Here is a 14,017-nt window from a genome sequence, read left to right as displayed (position 1 = left end):
CTGGGAGTTGGATTGATTTTCAAGTTCAAATGGATAAATTGAATCGAACGAGGACAGTTCAACTGATTTAGAAGATGAAGCACCTTCAAATAAGTTTGTGCGCCTTTTTATTGCTTTCGAGGCATGCATCCATGGTTACCGTTATCTTCGTCCCATGATTTATATCGATGCTACCTTTCTTACAGGAATATTTAGAGGATGCCTCATGGCTGCAACTGCTATCAATGCTGAAAATGGTAAATTTTCTGATAATGCATCCTTTTTATATATGTGCATAATGTCTCATGCATTATTTATTTTGGCTTCATAACTTATGCATTTTTTTTATTTATATGCATAATATCTTATATATTATTATTTTCACTTTTCTGATTATGCATCATTTTTGTTCAGATGCATAAGATATTATACATTATTTTGATTTAGTTGCATAATTTCATATGCATTATCGTTTTCACTTTTCTGATTTATGGATTTTTTATGCACGTGCATAATGTCTTATTCATCATTTTGTTTACATGCATAAGATATTATGCATTTTTTTTGTTTTAGCTGCATAATACTTTATGTAGACGTTCCCTTGAAACATGTTTTCTTCTTTGCAGGGATCTTTCCCTTATCTATGGCCCTAGTACCTGGGGAAGATAATGATAACTGGGAATGGTTCTTGAGGAATTTGAGTAATATTCTTGATCATGATCAAAGGACAATCACATTTTTATCCGATCGTGCAGAAGGATTAAAGTGAGCGACTCCAGTTATTTTTCCTGGATCCTTCCATAGTTTCTGATATTATCTTCTTAAGATGAACTTACCTATTAATGCTTATGACGAAAGGTATGGTACCGTTATTGATGCATTTCAATCTGCTGCATATGCTCTTAATCGCTACGATTGGGGGTCTTGGTTGTGGTTGGGTTGCAGACTGCATTGAAGATATCCCTCCCTAGAGGTGGTAAAATGCCTTTTTCAGGGATGTAGGTATGGAAGGACATCTTCTACTCTTTTTGAATCCTTCAATAGTTGGATGAAGGTACACAAGAAGCTCCCTGCCAATGCTATTCTGGATATGATAAGGAAGGATGTGATGAGGATGATGTCGGAGAAACATTGGTAGTAGTTTCATAACAATTATCACACCGAAGAACGAAGCAAAGATGAAGGCTCTTATTGATGAGGGTTTAACCTGGATGATTATACAGTCCGATACTCATGTTTATGAAGTGGAAGGCGGTGAGAGTTCTCATTGTGTTAACCTTCAGGCAAGGACATGTACCTGTCAGAGCTGGTGGGTCTATCATTTCCATATGTGCATTATTTTACTTCGATAACAATGTTTGGTTCTAATCCATATGATTTTGTTGAACCTTATTTCACTACAACAGGCCTGGAGTTTATGAAGGTAATAATATTATTGATGTACTTGATGTTAGGAGGCCGCCAGGTAGACCACCAGCTAATAGGCATTTGAGAAGACATGAGAAGCCGCCCAGGAGAGCTATGCGTTGTGGTAATTGTTTTGAGCTTGGCCATCATAACAAGAAAACATGTACAAATCCTACCTGTTACAAGAAGCCTCCGAGGCAGCCAAAGCAGCCTAAGGGAAGTTAAGGGAGAGCAATTATCTTGTTGTTTCTTCAGACTATTACTTTTATTTTTGAACCTTATTCACTTTTCTTTAATTAGTTTATGCATTAGTTTTTATGAACAAATACTTTTTCTTTACTTAGTTTCTTTTTTGTATTGGTTTTATGAAAAAATACTTCTTTTTTTCACTGTGCGTTTTTCTGCTCCTATCAGATAATATTATTCATATTTTTATTCTTAAATGCATAGTAGATTATGCATTAGTTTTGATGATGCATAACAGATGCATAATGTGTTATGCATTATCTTTTTGAAGATGCATAATCTCTTATGCATTGTTTTTTGAAGATGCACGATCTATTATGCATTTATTCTTTTAAAGATGGCTGCATAACGATTCATGCAAAGAAACGTAAACTTTCTGATTTGCATGTCCAGTGTAATGCGGTTATGGTTTCATCTCTCTTTGGTGATGCACGTCTATGCTCTAATAAAGAATTCCCGATGATTCCTCTTGTCCTAGAACTTAGATGCAAAAACCTTGTAGAATTGTCATATTCATGGGCTTCAAATTCAACTGAGCATTATCTGGAAAAAAAGGAAAAAAAAAAGAGACGTGAAGTTAAGAAAAAGGAAGAAAGGATTGCCCCTGATAGTGATGGTGATGAGATAGAACCAGATGATTTTGTTGGAATCTTGCAACAATGACCATCACGTTAGATGTATCAATAATAATATGTAAAGAACTAATCTGACACAACTCTACCGAAATAATTTGACGAGGGCAGAAGAATCACAGGTTCAACAAGTTGTCCTTAACACATTAGTTCGCGGATATACTCGATATGGGTAATGTTAAACCCCTCACAACGAAGATGTGTCCAGGATAAGACTGCCTGATATAACTTAAGTTAGCACAACGCAAGTTACCCACTCTTGAACTCAGCAACGGCGATGGAAGTAAAACGCTGCACAAAACAAATAAAGAACATGATTAAAAAGATTTTTTTCTGATGTGTTTAGAAAACATATTTTCGAGTTGTATTTATAAGAAAGATACTTGCGAATCAAGTTAGGTTTTGGTTTTCTTCAAATATAAGTAAAACACGTAAAATGAATTTCCCATAAATAAAACTATTAAGAAAATATTTATGGAATCAATTTCCTAAAGAACCACTAGCCAAAAATAAATCTGAGTAGAAGAGGAATTTGGTGCATGGTATACGCGCATATGCATGGGTCGAAACATGTATTTTTCACAATGTGGGACTAAATGTTCCATTTCATTCACTCTACCCACAATGTTTTACAATATATCCATAAGAATATGGTTATATAGTGGAGTACCTCTTTAGTTTTCCATAATGTGGGACTAAAGGTTTCATTTCATTCACTCAAAAATGAGTGAGTATCCTTATAAGACCCTTAGGTCATTAAATCAAACCACACCAAGACCAGAATCATTTTTATTAAATACTCATTTTTCTCCAACATATTTCCCACAAGAGCTAAGAAATATTGTTAGGAAAGAGGCTCGTATGCCACACTTTAGAGGAATTGGACCACCCTCACCTGATGATGATGAAGAGGACTCTACTTTGTAGTTCCCGTACTTTTATTTTGATTAGTAGATGTGTTTTATATTGAAAAATACATCTATTTATTATTATGTGGGTATTGTTTGCACGTTAAAAGAAAATTACATCTGATGTTGTATTTGATCACCTCTATCTTTTATTTCGAGATTTTTATGATTAAATATTTATCACCTCCCGGTGTCTGGTAACTTTTATGCGGCCATCCACTTATTTGGCCCTGTTTCTCGGCTTCTTATCCCATGTTCCTCTCCTTCCTCAAAAGCTCATATTGTTAATCCAGAAGTGTCTCTCATTCACTTGTGGAAAACAGACGATTTAAGATAGTGTCGTTTTAACGAGTTAAACGGCACTTTCAAAGTGCTGCTGAAAGTGCGGTAGATTCAATATATTTTTCTCGAACGACACTTTCTGAATGCCTCTGAATTACGATGTTTTCTGAGTGCCGCCACTTTCTGAATGCCTCTGAATTACGATGTTTTCTGAGTGCCGCCGCTATGCACGACATCTGTATATCATCGTAGATTTAATTTTTTTAATATAAAAAAAATTAGTCAGATCTTGCTAGCTGACTCCAGTTATTCTGACTGGGCTGAAATAAATCTGATTCAAATTCAAATTGTACTAAAATGAAACTCAAATTAAACTGAAATTTAAATGACAGTTCAAATTCAAATGAAATTACTCAAGTTCTCAAATTCAAGTGAAATTCAAATTCCATATAGAACCTGATTCGTCTAAAACCCAATGACAGCTCAATTACATTGAACTATACTCATAAAAATTTAGTCCAAAATCATTAAAAAAAAATCTAATTATTAAGGTTTCTTAAGTGATACAAGTCCTGAGAATTTCAACAACAATTTTAGTCATTAGGATCTTGGCACTAACTTGCGTGAGACCAGAACTGAAGACACACAACCCTTTCAACCATTTCTACATCCAGCAGGAACAACGAACTTACCATCAACCATGACATTAATTAGCCTCATGAGACCATCGGAAACAGAGTGCCGGCATCCATGAGGGTATCAAACTACATTCAGAAGAAGAGTAAGCCATACCATATATGCTAGGTTTACACATACTCAAAAACACCAAAAGAAATCTAGTCAAATATTGAATTCACACCATTATAAGTTCTAAAAGGATAAGTTCAAGGTTTCTTAAAGAGGAGTGCTACAAGGAAAAGAAAATAAATCAATTACTATGTCACTCTGTTGAAAAAGAGAAGTTCCATCCCTAATGAAATAACTCAGGTGGGCGCCACTCTCGTGCGTCAGAACAAGCGAAAAAGAAGCAAAACCTTTACATGTATCCAACAGTTTCCATTTATCACAAACTGGTTGAGTTAATGGCTGAGCACCCCTTCAACAATCTCGCAGTCACATGCAGTGACACCCTTCTAAGTAGCTTCAGCTAATTCTTTATTCTGCCAGAACATTAAAACAGAAAAAGTAAGCATAACATGACAATCCTTCAGGTATACACCAAAGTGATGAAACAACATCATTTGTCAGCACAAACATAAGCACACTACTGCATACTTTCCTGAGCAACTCTAAAAATGCATAACAATCATATGGTTCAGGCTTTTGTAATCAAGCCTCAAAGAACCAATGCCTAAGCTACAACAGGCTGTCGGCATGTTACATAAATCAGTGTCTTGTGCTTAAACGATATCAGCTCAATCCATTCAAAAAAATTAAGCAATATAGGTATGAGATTGTATACCAAAAGTAGATGAATATCCATTAAACAAATCAGTGAGCAGGGAGTTACCATCAAAACCTTCCTGCATTGAGTTTGAATTCTTGTGGATTTATCCTCCAATCACAGCAAGAAATAGGGTAAAGAGACCATTCAACCGCTTTTGCCTTTAGCTGATCTCTCTTTCTTCTTTAGTCAACTCAGGTCACAACTGCAGAAAGACATAATTACAGAGGTAAGTAAAACACAGGATCATTGCCACTTAAAGACAGGATTACAACATTATCATCACCATCAACAAAAGTAAAGTTTCTTATACGCCAACACACAATCTATTCACTTAGAATACATATTTCATTGAACCTTCCAACTAATTGTAGTTTGTTCACAAGAATTCAGAAGACTTAAGACTATCTCTTGAATTTGATGATGTTTTACTAATATGCTTCGAATGCTTAATCATATATATAATAACCTAAATACCCTTAGCTCAGATTAATATAGGAAGTTCTACTACCCCTGTAAAACCTGCTCGCGTGGTTTGTTAACCAAGATGCTATAGAACAATAATTCTCCCTAAGGTCGGATTTACATATGGATGTAAACTTCATGCATCAATAGTAAGACAAAGAATTTATCTATTATAAGGCTGTTATCTTGAAAGGCACAGCAAAGAAGCACAAGGTTTATAAATGCTTACACTCCAAAGAGAAATGGAGCCTCAGCCCTAATTCTTGGATCAACACCCTGAGCCTCAGCCTTAACATTAAGGTATTCACAAATCGTCATCCAGGTCTACAAAATCAAAATCAAATCAAAATATTAGATACATAAGTGCAGAATAGAACAAAGTAAAATACTTAGTAAAGATGGATGTAAATTGTTAAACAAGTCCAATTTATAAGATAGCACATAATGTGAGTTGAGGTACACAAACACGGATGGTAAAGCAAACCAAGCTGGTAATGTAGGAATATAAGCATTCATGCAAGTTGGATTTATGCTAAAAAGTGCCAAGAGGATAGAAGCATTCAGGCCAGGAATTTCAATATGTGAAGACAAAAGGGGAGCCATATCTAGTTTTAAATCATAATAAGATGCTGATGCAGAGTGTCATAAATATCAACACTGCATGAGAAGTTGAGATTGTAAGCTAGAAGGAAATCAAAGTTAAATATCATATCAAATAAGGAAGTACCTTGACCATCAGCTCATTGATAATTTGTCAAACCTCCTGCCCATATTTACCATGGAAAGCGTCTCCAAGACAGACTACACCAGAAAATTACACTAGAGGATCTAAGACTTGGACAAAATCGAGGCTTAAAATGAAATTCCAAACTTAATTCAAGAATTAAAAGATAAAAAAACTCACTTAAAGGTATTAGTCCGATGCATTTAAAAGAGGTCAGATAGAATTCTCAAGACAAATAGCGAGTACAACCTTAGGATTTCAAAACACAGTCCATTAAACCATCCAAAAACCACTACTGCCAATAACATTTTTCTTAAACAGTACAACCATCAGTATGGTTAGTTGCCGCAATATTAGCAGTATCTTCATTGGCATATTTGACAGTCATGTACACTAGTGACCTCATTCATGACCGTAATTTAACTAACTAGTCAATGAATTACTAACATTCTCTGTCCAAGACCAAACTATGATAATAGCTGCTACTTTATCATGTTTAAAGTTTGAAATCGTATGACATGCTGAAAAAGACAAACAATAACACCTACCACCAAATTGTAGATGCCAAAAGTTTTACGCCATTATAACAACAAACACATACCTCGAGATGACATTTGCTGGAACCATGTTGGTTTCCTTGGGGTTGCAACCCATACACGTATCGGCCTACTAGAAAAATAAACACCATTCATTTCTGTAAAATGTTATTCTGCATTGCTGAGCCATTATAAGTCTGCAAAACTTCCTCAGCTGCTGCATGTGTACAGAACTCAACAAACCCATATCCTTCTGACTGACCGGATTGATTACTTCGAATGACCTTAATGGACACCACCTACATTTTTCATAAAACCAATGTCAGGAAATGAGAAATGCGGATTTCGAAACGAAATTAATAGACATAATGCAGATTAGTTAAAACAAGAAGGACCTAAGAACTGATGCAGATAACACCACAGATTACTCGAAGAATCATGTTCCAAAAAGCCAGTCGGATGAAGCTACACACTTAATCAGATTTACCAAAATCAAGCAAATAAATAGAGCCAAAAATTTAAGCAATTTAGCTTTTCATAGGTATTGAATCGAAACAAAGTTGCGTTCTTCTTAAGCACAGGAAAACACTTAACCTATGCTATTTGATAATCAGTCAATAAGGTTACAAAATTATCCAGGTTTAATCTAATTACCTATTCAATTGCCACAATTCAGATTTTATAATTGGTTACTATGATTCATTAGTTTCATAAAACAACTTTGTCCACAATCTTCTACATAAAACACACAAGTAAACCTGGAATAAAAAATCTCCTAAACATGAAACAAAAACTGATAAATAAACAAAACCCAATCTTATCTCAGGTTTAAATAATCTTGTCTATTTAGAAATACGAAAACAAAGAAATTAAACCGTAGAAAATTGACGGAACCAGATTTTAAGAAAACTGAAACATAAATTGAGATTAACAACATACCATGTTTGGAAAAACTACGTGAAATCCAATATAAGAAACATAAAAATTGAAGAATCTACAAAAATCAGACTCACAAACCGGAATTTAGTTATTAAAATTCGAAAAAAATAAAAGTGGTGAGAAATTATACCTGAAGAAGTTCGAGAGATCCAACCAAGGCTGATTATTCGTCTTCCAAAAACTCCTACTGTAAAATCAAGAGAATTTCAAACCCTAACAAGAAACAAAATCAACAACTACAAAGAGAGAAAAAGGGGAAAATTACATTTTCAAAGCCTAAATTTGGTTCCAATAAGAAGAGCAATTAATACCACTCAAACAGCAGAGATGAAAAACAAAATGGTTGAAGAAGAATTGTTTGAGTTAAGATTGAAGAAAATGGTTTTAGATCGAACATTATGATACAAATAGATCCGGATAGATGAAGAAGGAAATGGTTTTTCTTCCTGGTGTTTTATTTCATGGAGATCTGTTAATTTTCGTAAGAAATCAAATGGATCTGGAGTAGGGCTGCACATGGGTCGGTTTGGGTCGGTTTTGGCCTCACCCACCACCCAACCCACTGATGGCGGGTAACAGAAGTTGTCACCCGCAACCAACCCACCATTACAATGGGTCGGTTTTCACCCGACCCACAATATGTCGGGTTGGATCGGGTGGGTGGCGGGTTACCCGCCATAACTTGCAAGTTACCTATTTAAGCATCATACTGAAGTTACTTAAAAGTGTTTACAAAATACTGTAACTGCATGCAAAGTGATAAAGGTCTAACAATAACAAGAAATGAGTTCAACTGTTCAAAGATCAAAAGATAAAAGAGTGCATTACTATTGCCTACTATACTAAAGCCAAATAAGCTAGTTTTTCACATGCCAACAGCCAGCCTCCTCTTTCACTGACAAAGTAGCTTTAATAGTTTAATGCTTTCAAGTTTCAACAGCCAATCCAAACTGCAATTTTGTACCCTGAAATGGTAGGATAATCAGTTTGTTAGACATTAAATAGCAAGCTCAGGCTAACTAAATGATAACTGTTTATGCCATAGACAAAGCATTGAATCCCAAATAATTTTGCTGCATTCATGTTGGTTTCATCGGAAAAGTATAAAAAAGAATTAACACCATCACCACATAATTGATACGATTCTTACCCTTTGCAGTTTTTCCTCTGTTAGCTTATTCTATGATGATGGAAGAAGCAGCAAGGTCACCAAATATCTCTGCAAGCGAAATGAGTAATTAGAATGGATGTAATAGAAGTACAAAAAACCTAACGAGTACTCTATTATAACTTTAAACTTCAAAAGAGCCTTAAACCCTAACTATTTTCTTACTTCGATGTTTGATCTGTAACCCTAGTTGTAGAGAATCTGATTAGAAGTGATAAACCTAAGAATGCCCAGTTCACACAGCTCCATTGAACAATAATCTATTTGATCAAAATTTTAATCTAATCAACGTCTTTAGTTCTACTATCCGGATGATAGAATAATGGATTTATATTCCAAACCTTCTTGCATCTTCGCAACACTATGATACAAATAGTAATTTATTTTACAGAATCTCATCTCCACAGTCAAATTACACTCTAGAGTCTAGACAAAGGGGCTGCCTGAGACAAGCTTTCGTTGGTTGAGTTTTTTAGAGAAATTGTAAAGTAAAGTATTCTGCACAGAATATTTTGCAAAATGTATGAAACAAAACACAAGACTGCGCAGTTGCGACAATAAGGTTGAGAAGATGGTGTAGATGAGCCAGATGTACTCCCTATCCATGCTGATGGTCCATGCACTTGTCCAGAACGCGGTGGATGTGGAGGGGGAGGTCCCATTTGTGATGCCACTCCATTTACAACTGGAAGATTAAAATCAGAATCATCTTCTGAGATTTCAACCATGGTAACCTACACAAAAGAAACAAGTTACAAGTTACAAGTTAGTGAGTTACAACAGTAGCTACAGTACAACAATCAACAAAATACAAAATGGTACTACTGGTGGTGAAGACTGAAAAACATAAATGGTCATCAAATTGAAATACTAAGTAAAGTACAGCAACATAAACTCATCCAAATCAGCAACAATCAACAAAAGAATATATTAAACCCTAATTGAAAGAGAAGAAAACTAGAATCACCAGTACCCTAATTGAAATAAAAAACAAGCAATTCATCAAACCCTAATTGAAAAATAAAAAATCAAGCCGTTAATCGGACCCTAATTTAATTTGAAGATGAAAATATACTAGAAGTATAAAATAATTCATCAAACCCTAATTGATGATTCATATCAAAGAAGAACATAAACTACACAAAATGGTTCCAAAAAAAAAACCCTAACTGTAACAGACTAACAGTATCTTACTTACTGAACTTTGAATTAATGTTACTATGTTGAATCTTGCATTGAAGGACTGAAATCTAAAGTAAAAATGGCAGCGACAGTTTTTTTTTTCGAAGAAGAAGAAGAGTGAAGACTGAGAGAAAGAAAGAAAAATGGCAGAAGAAAGAAGAAGAGTGAGACTGAGAGAAAGACTGAGAAAGAAGAAGAGTGAAGAGTCTGAAGACTGAGAGAAAGAAAGAAGAGTGAAGACTGAAAATGGCAGCGGCAGGCTTTGCGATTAGGTTTAGATAAGAGTTCGTTTTGTATAAACGGCTAGGATTAAATGATGAGGGTAATCTAACGGTTGTTGTAGTTTAAGGCGGGTGGGCGGGTTGGGTCGGGTGACGGAAGATGCTGCCCGCACCCAACCCAACATGTGGCGGGTTCAGATTTTGTGATCCATAGTCGACCCACTCCTAAATGGGTTGGTTCGGGTGTGGGTATTTTTGGGCGGGTGCGGGTTGGGTCGGTGGGTTGGGTCGGTTTTGTGCAGCCCTAATCTGGAGAGATAAGAGTTTTTTCTTTGGAGGCAGAAAAGGGAACTCGCAGAGAAAATAGAATAAAAAGATAAGGTTTTTTAGTTCAGAGAAGAAGGGGATTCGCAGCCGTTGGATTAATGAGAAGACCCAAATCTCCAAAATAGGACACTACCAAGCTATTGTTGTCTAAGTCAACAAAAGTCTTTACCCAACTGCATCTTGACTTTAGTCAACAACAGTACATGGAGTGTCTTTGTCTAAGTCAACAAAAGTCTAAACACAACGACGTTTTGATTTTGGTCAACAACACTTTCTGAATGTACTTATTTTGCGAATTTGGTTTGTGTCGTTTCATTATGTCTCATATAGCCCTTTTTCCACTAGTGATTGTGCTGCAGAGGCATCATATCTTCTTAGAATGCCATAATAAGAGAAGAATGGCACTAAGCCAAGAAAAATTCAGACTAAATTGTAATAGAGCATATGACGAGATGCAGTGGAATTTTTACATCTCGGTAATTTTACTGGCACATTGGGTAGTCTAATCAATGTGTGTGCGGCGCAAGATTTCTCAGTCTATTAGGTCTATAATAGCTTTTTAAATTTCCACCGACAATATTCAAAACAAACTCAGGGTTACGTGAGGCCAGAAAAACCAAAAGAAATAATAATTTAAGATCAAATTAATAAGTAAATTCATTATTGGATAGAGACGGCATTGTCCCTTCATGAATCTAATGTGCAATACTCTTCGGCGAATGAGAGTGAACGATCCATAATGTTATACAAAATCCGTTTATTAGCTTGTTGCATTGATCCTAAAATAAACCTATTTTTATCACTCCGGAGATAGCCGAAGCAGATAGTTTCGATAGACAACATCACAAAATTAGCTTTATAATCTGGAATAAAATAATCGGCCTGTTGAAAATGAAGTGTTATGGAAGGATAGTTATGAATATCAAATCTTCCACGTAGACGGAAACAAACATCAAGACTTCCCATGGCACCAATATATTCAACCCCAAGCTCTTTAAAATGTGTCTTCACCAAATCGGAAACTATATCAAAATGATCTTTATACATATGGGATATTATAGCACCAGTATCTATGATAGCACCGCCTTCTCTTCGAGATTTAATCTCAAAAGTACCACTAGGAAAGTTTATTCTTTTGCTACCTACACTAATATCTTCTAGATTTAAGTAATACTGATATGATCGAAACTGAGGCACAACAATGGGAGTTGTACGTACTTCTTGAGATGCACCTCCAATTGTTGCATCAGCACCGAACCTTAAATATGTATTTGATCCCTCAATATAATACTTAAACGCCTCGAAGCAGTAGGAAAATTTTCCTTCTCCAGCGGCACCTAATTGATTTAGAAAAGACCATGATCCTGGTCCTAAACCGAGTATTCCTGCTATAAGATCAGGTTTGCCACGTAAATGATTCTTACCGATAAAGTTTTTAAAATTATCCTGGCGAAATCCACAACCCATTTCTAAATCAATTCTTTCAAGGCCACCAGTATTGGAGCCTAGAGTAAATTTTTCTATCGCTAAGATACCAGATGTAACTGATCCACTCCCATAGCGTACTTTATAAATGCATTGGCCATCAGCATTGCACATGTCTCCCTTGCAAAGAGGATGAGTATCACAAGGAATAGGACGATATGTAGATGACGAGTTCCAAGGATAAAGTGGCATGTCTTGATTGAACGCTTTAATGGCACCTTCACATTGAAGCCAAGTCAGATCACTACCTGTATCAATCATCAAATAATAATTCTTGACTGTTTTTTGGCTATCATTAAATGTACCTAAACCGACCATTGCAACGTAAAACTTAATTGGTTCATAAACTACAGGCAAACGTACAACATCAGGATTCATGGAGAGTGTAACATTGTCATGGAGTAATATTTGTGACTCGATGTAACGTGCTTGAGCTTTGGATTGTTCTACGAGTCTCTGAAGCCTCTCGCCTCTTGTTAAATGGTCACCTGGATATAAAGGCGATTCTTTGGAGTCTCTATGAATCATCTTTATGCTAAACCCTTTCTTTGGATACACAGCGATAACCGAGTTTAATAATAATGAAACATGAGTAATTGATATAAGAAAAAGGAAAAGAGTTTCCCCCATTTTTGAGATAAGATGAATTTTGATGGATACAACTATGTGCAGTTCAGAATATCAATTTATAGAATTGTAACGTGAAATCTTATAATTTTTTTAGATTTTAGAAATTAAAACAAGATCTTTTCTTATTAATGCGCATTAAAGGCTGCCAGATGTTACAACCCACTTTTTTTTTTATCAAATCTTTCTTTGCATATCAAGATTTAGAGCATCTTCAATGAAATATGGATATGTTTCATATGTGGGGGCCTAATATCATAAAATACAAATACAATTTTTGTATTGATATGCATTTTCGGTAGTAGTTGTATCATTTATTTTGATACACTTGTCAATTATTTGTTGAAAAATTAATTAACAAAATCTAAAAAATAACTACTCCCTCCATTTCAAAAAGACATCCCCGCTTTGACTTTGTCAAGATATTAAGGAGACCATATTAGTTTATATGCCTACCCTTAATTACTTGCCTAATCTATTTCACTAAAATTGTTAGTAATAAAAACTACCAAAAATTGTTATGGGATTGTAAATAGGAAATAAAAAAAGGAATGAAAAAAATATATTTGTTTTCTTAATTGTACAAATTTCATTAATATTTTAGATTGGGTCTCATACTCCCAGTAAAAAAGAATTTATGAGTATAAAAAACTTAAGGGTATGTTAGAGAGTTCATTGGAAAAATATGATTATAAACAGAAGCTGAACACAATTTTGAAACAGAGGGAGTAAAACTAAAATAAATTGATAACGTGGGTATGCATGAGAGTTTCCAAAAACCCATGCTCTCCTACAAACTAAAGCTTCAATCACTAGTCCAGAAAGGCCTATAAATGACGATTGAATTTTTTTATAAAACATGATATATCGCGGTTTTCATATGTTATTCGAATCGTTATATATTTGGTGTGACTCTTTATAAATGACAAACATAAAACGTTATTAAGTATGACGAATAAAATTTGTGTCTTAAAGTCACATACAAAATCTGTTAGTATACAATAACAGTCGATGCATGCCATAAAAAAATTTCCTTTTAAATTAATATTAATTAATTATAAATTTATTATAAGAAACCATTGAGAAAAAATTACAAACTTTTAGTTGGAAACCTAGCAACAAGCTGGGCTCCAACACCTTTTAATTTATTATAAATCATATTCATTTAATTATCATTTATTATGAATAAAAATGTCACTATTTTTTTAGATTTGTTTTCCAGCACGACCAATATTGAGCTAAATTCGAAATTTGATTCTAATTCAGCTGAATAGGAATGTGTAACTAGATCAACATCTAAATCTTTAAAAAAAGTATCTAAAATGAAAATTCATTTAAAAGATAATATATTTGAATTTATTTAAAATATAAATTCAAGTTTACATTAACATCCCAAACTCACATACACAAAAGGATAACTTCATCCTACATTAACTACCCAAAAT

General features: G+C 34.6%; 1 protein-coding gene and 1 long non-coding RNA gene across 2 annotated transcripts; both read right to left on the bottom strand.

Moving 5' to 3' along the window:
- Positions 1-4,301: 4,301 nt before the first annotated feature.
- Positions 4,302-8,028, bottom strand: LOC113283654. The gene is made up of 7 exons (XR_003327560.1): positions 7,828-8,028; positions 7,693-7,749; positions 6,689-6,922; positions 6,091-6,164; positions 5,593-5,687; positions 4,965-5,103; positions 4,302-4,614 (listed from the first exon to the last, which is right to left on the bottom strand). It is a non-coding gene; the product is annotated as an uncharacterized LOC113283654 (long non-coding RNA).
- A 3,119-nt stretch (positions 8,029-11,147) lies between these two features.
- LOC113280055 (aspartic proteinase CDR1-like) lies at positions 11,148-12,575 on the bottom strand. The gene has a single exon (XM_026528697.1). The coding sequence runs from the start codon at positions 12,573-12,575 to the stop codon at positions 11,148-11,150; it is 1,428 nt and encodes a 475-aa protein (XP_026384482.1).
- Positions 12,576-14,017: the final 1,442 nt, after the last annotated feature.

This window comes from Papaver somniferum, chromosome 5 (assembly GCF_003573695.1).
Source record: "Papaver somniferum cultivar HN1 chromosome 5, ASM357369v1, whole genome shotgun sequence".
In the NCBI taxonomy this organism is placed as follows: domain Eukaryota; kingdom Viridiplantae; phylum Streptophyta; class Magnoliopsida; order Ranunculales; family Papaveraceae; genus Papaver; species Papaver somniferum.
The sequence above is the reverse complement of the archived record's forward strand: the minus strand, read 5'-3'. Positions and strand labels throughout refer to the sequence as shown.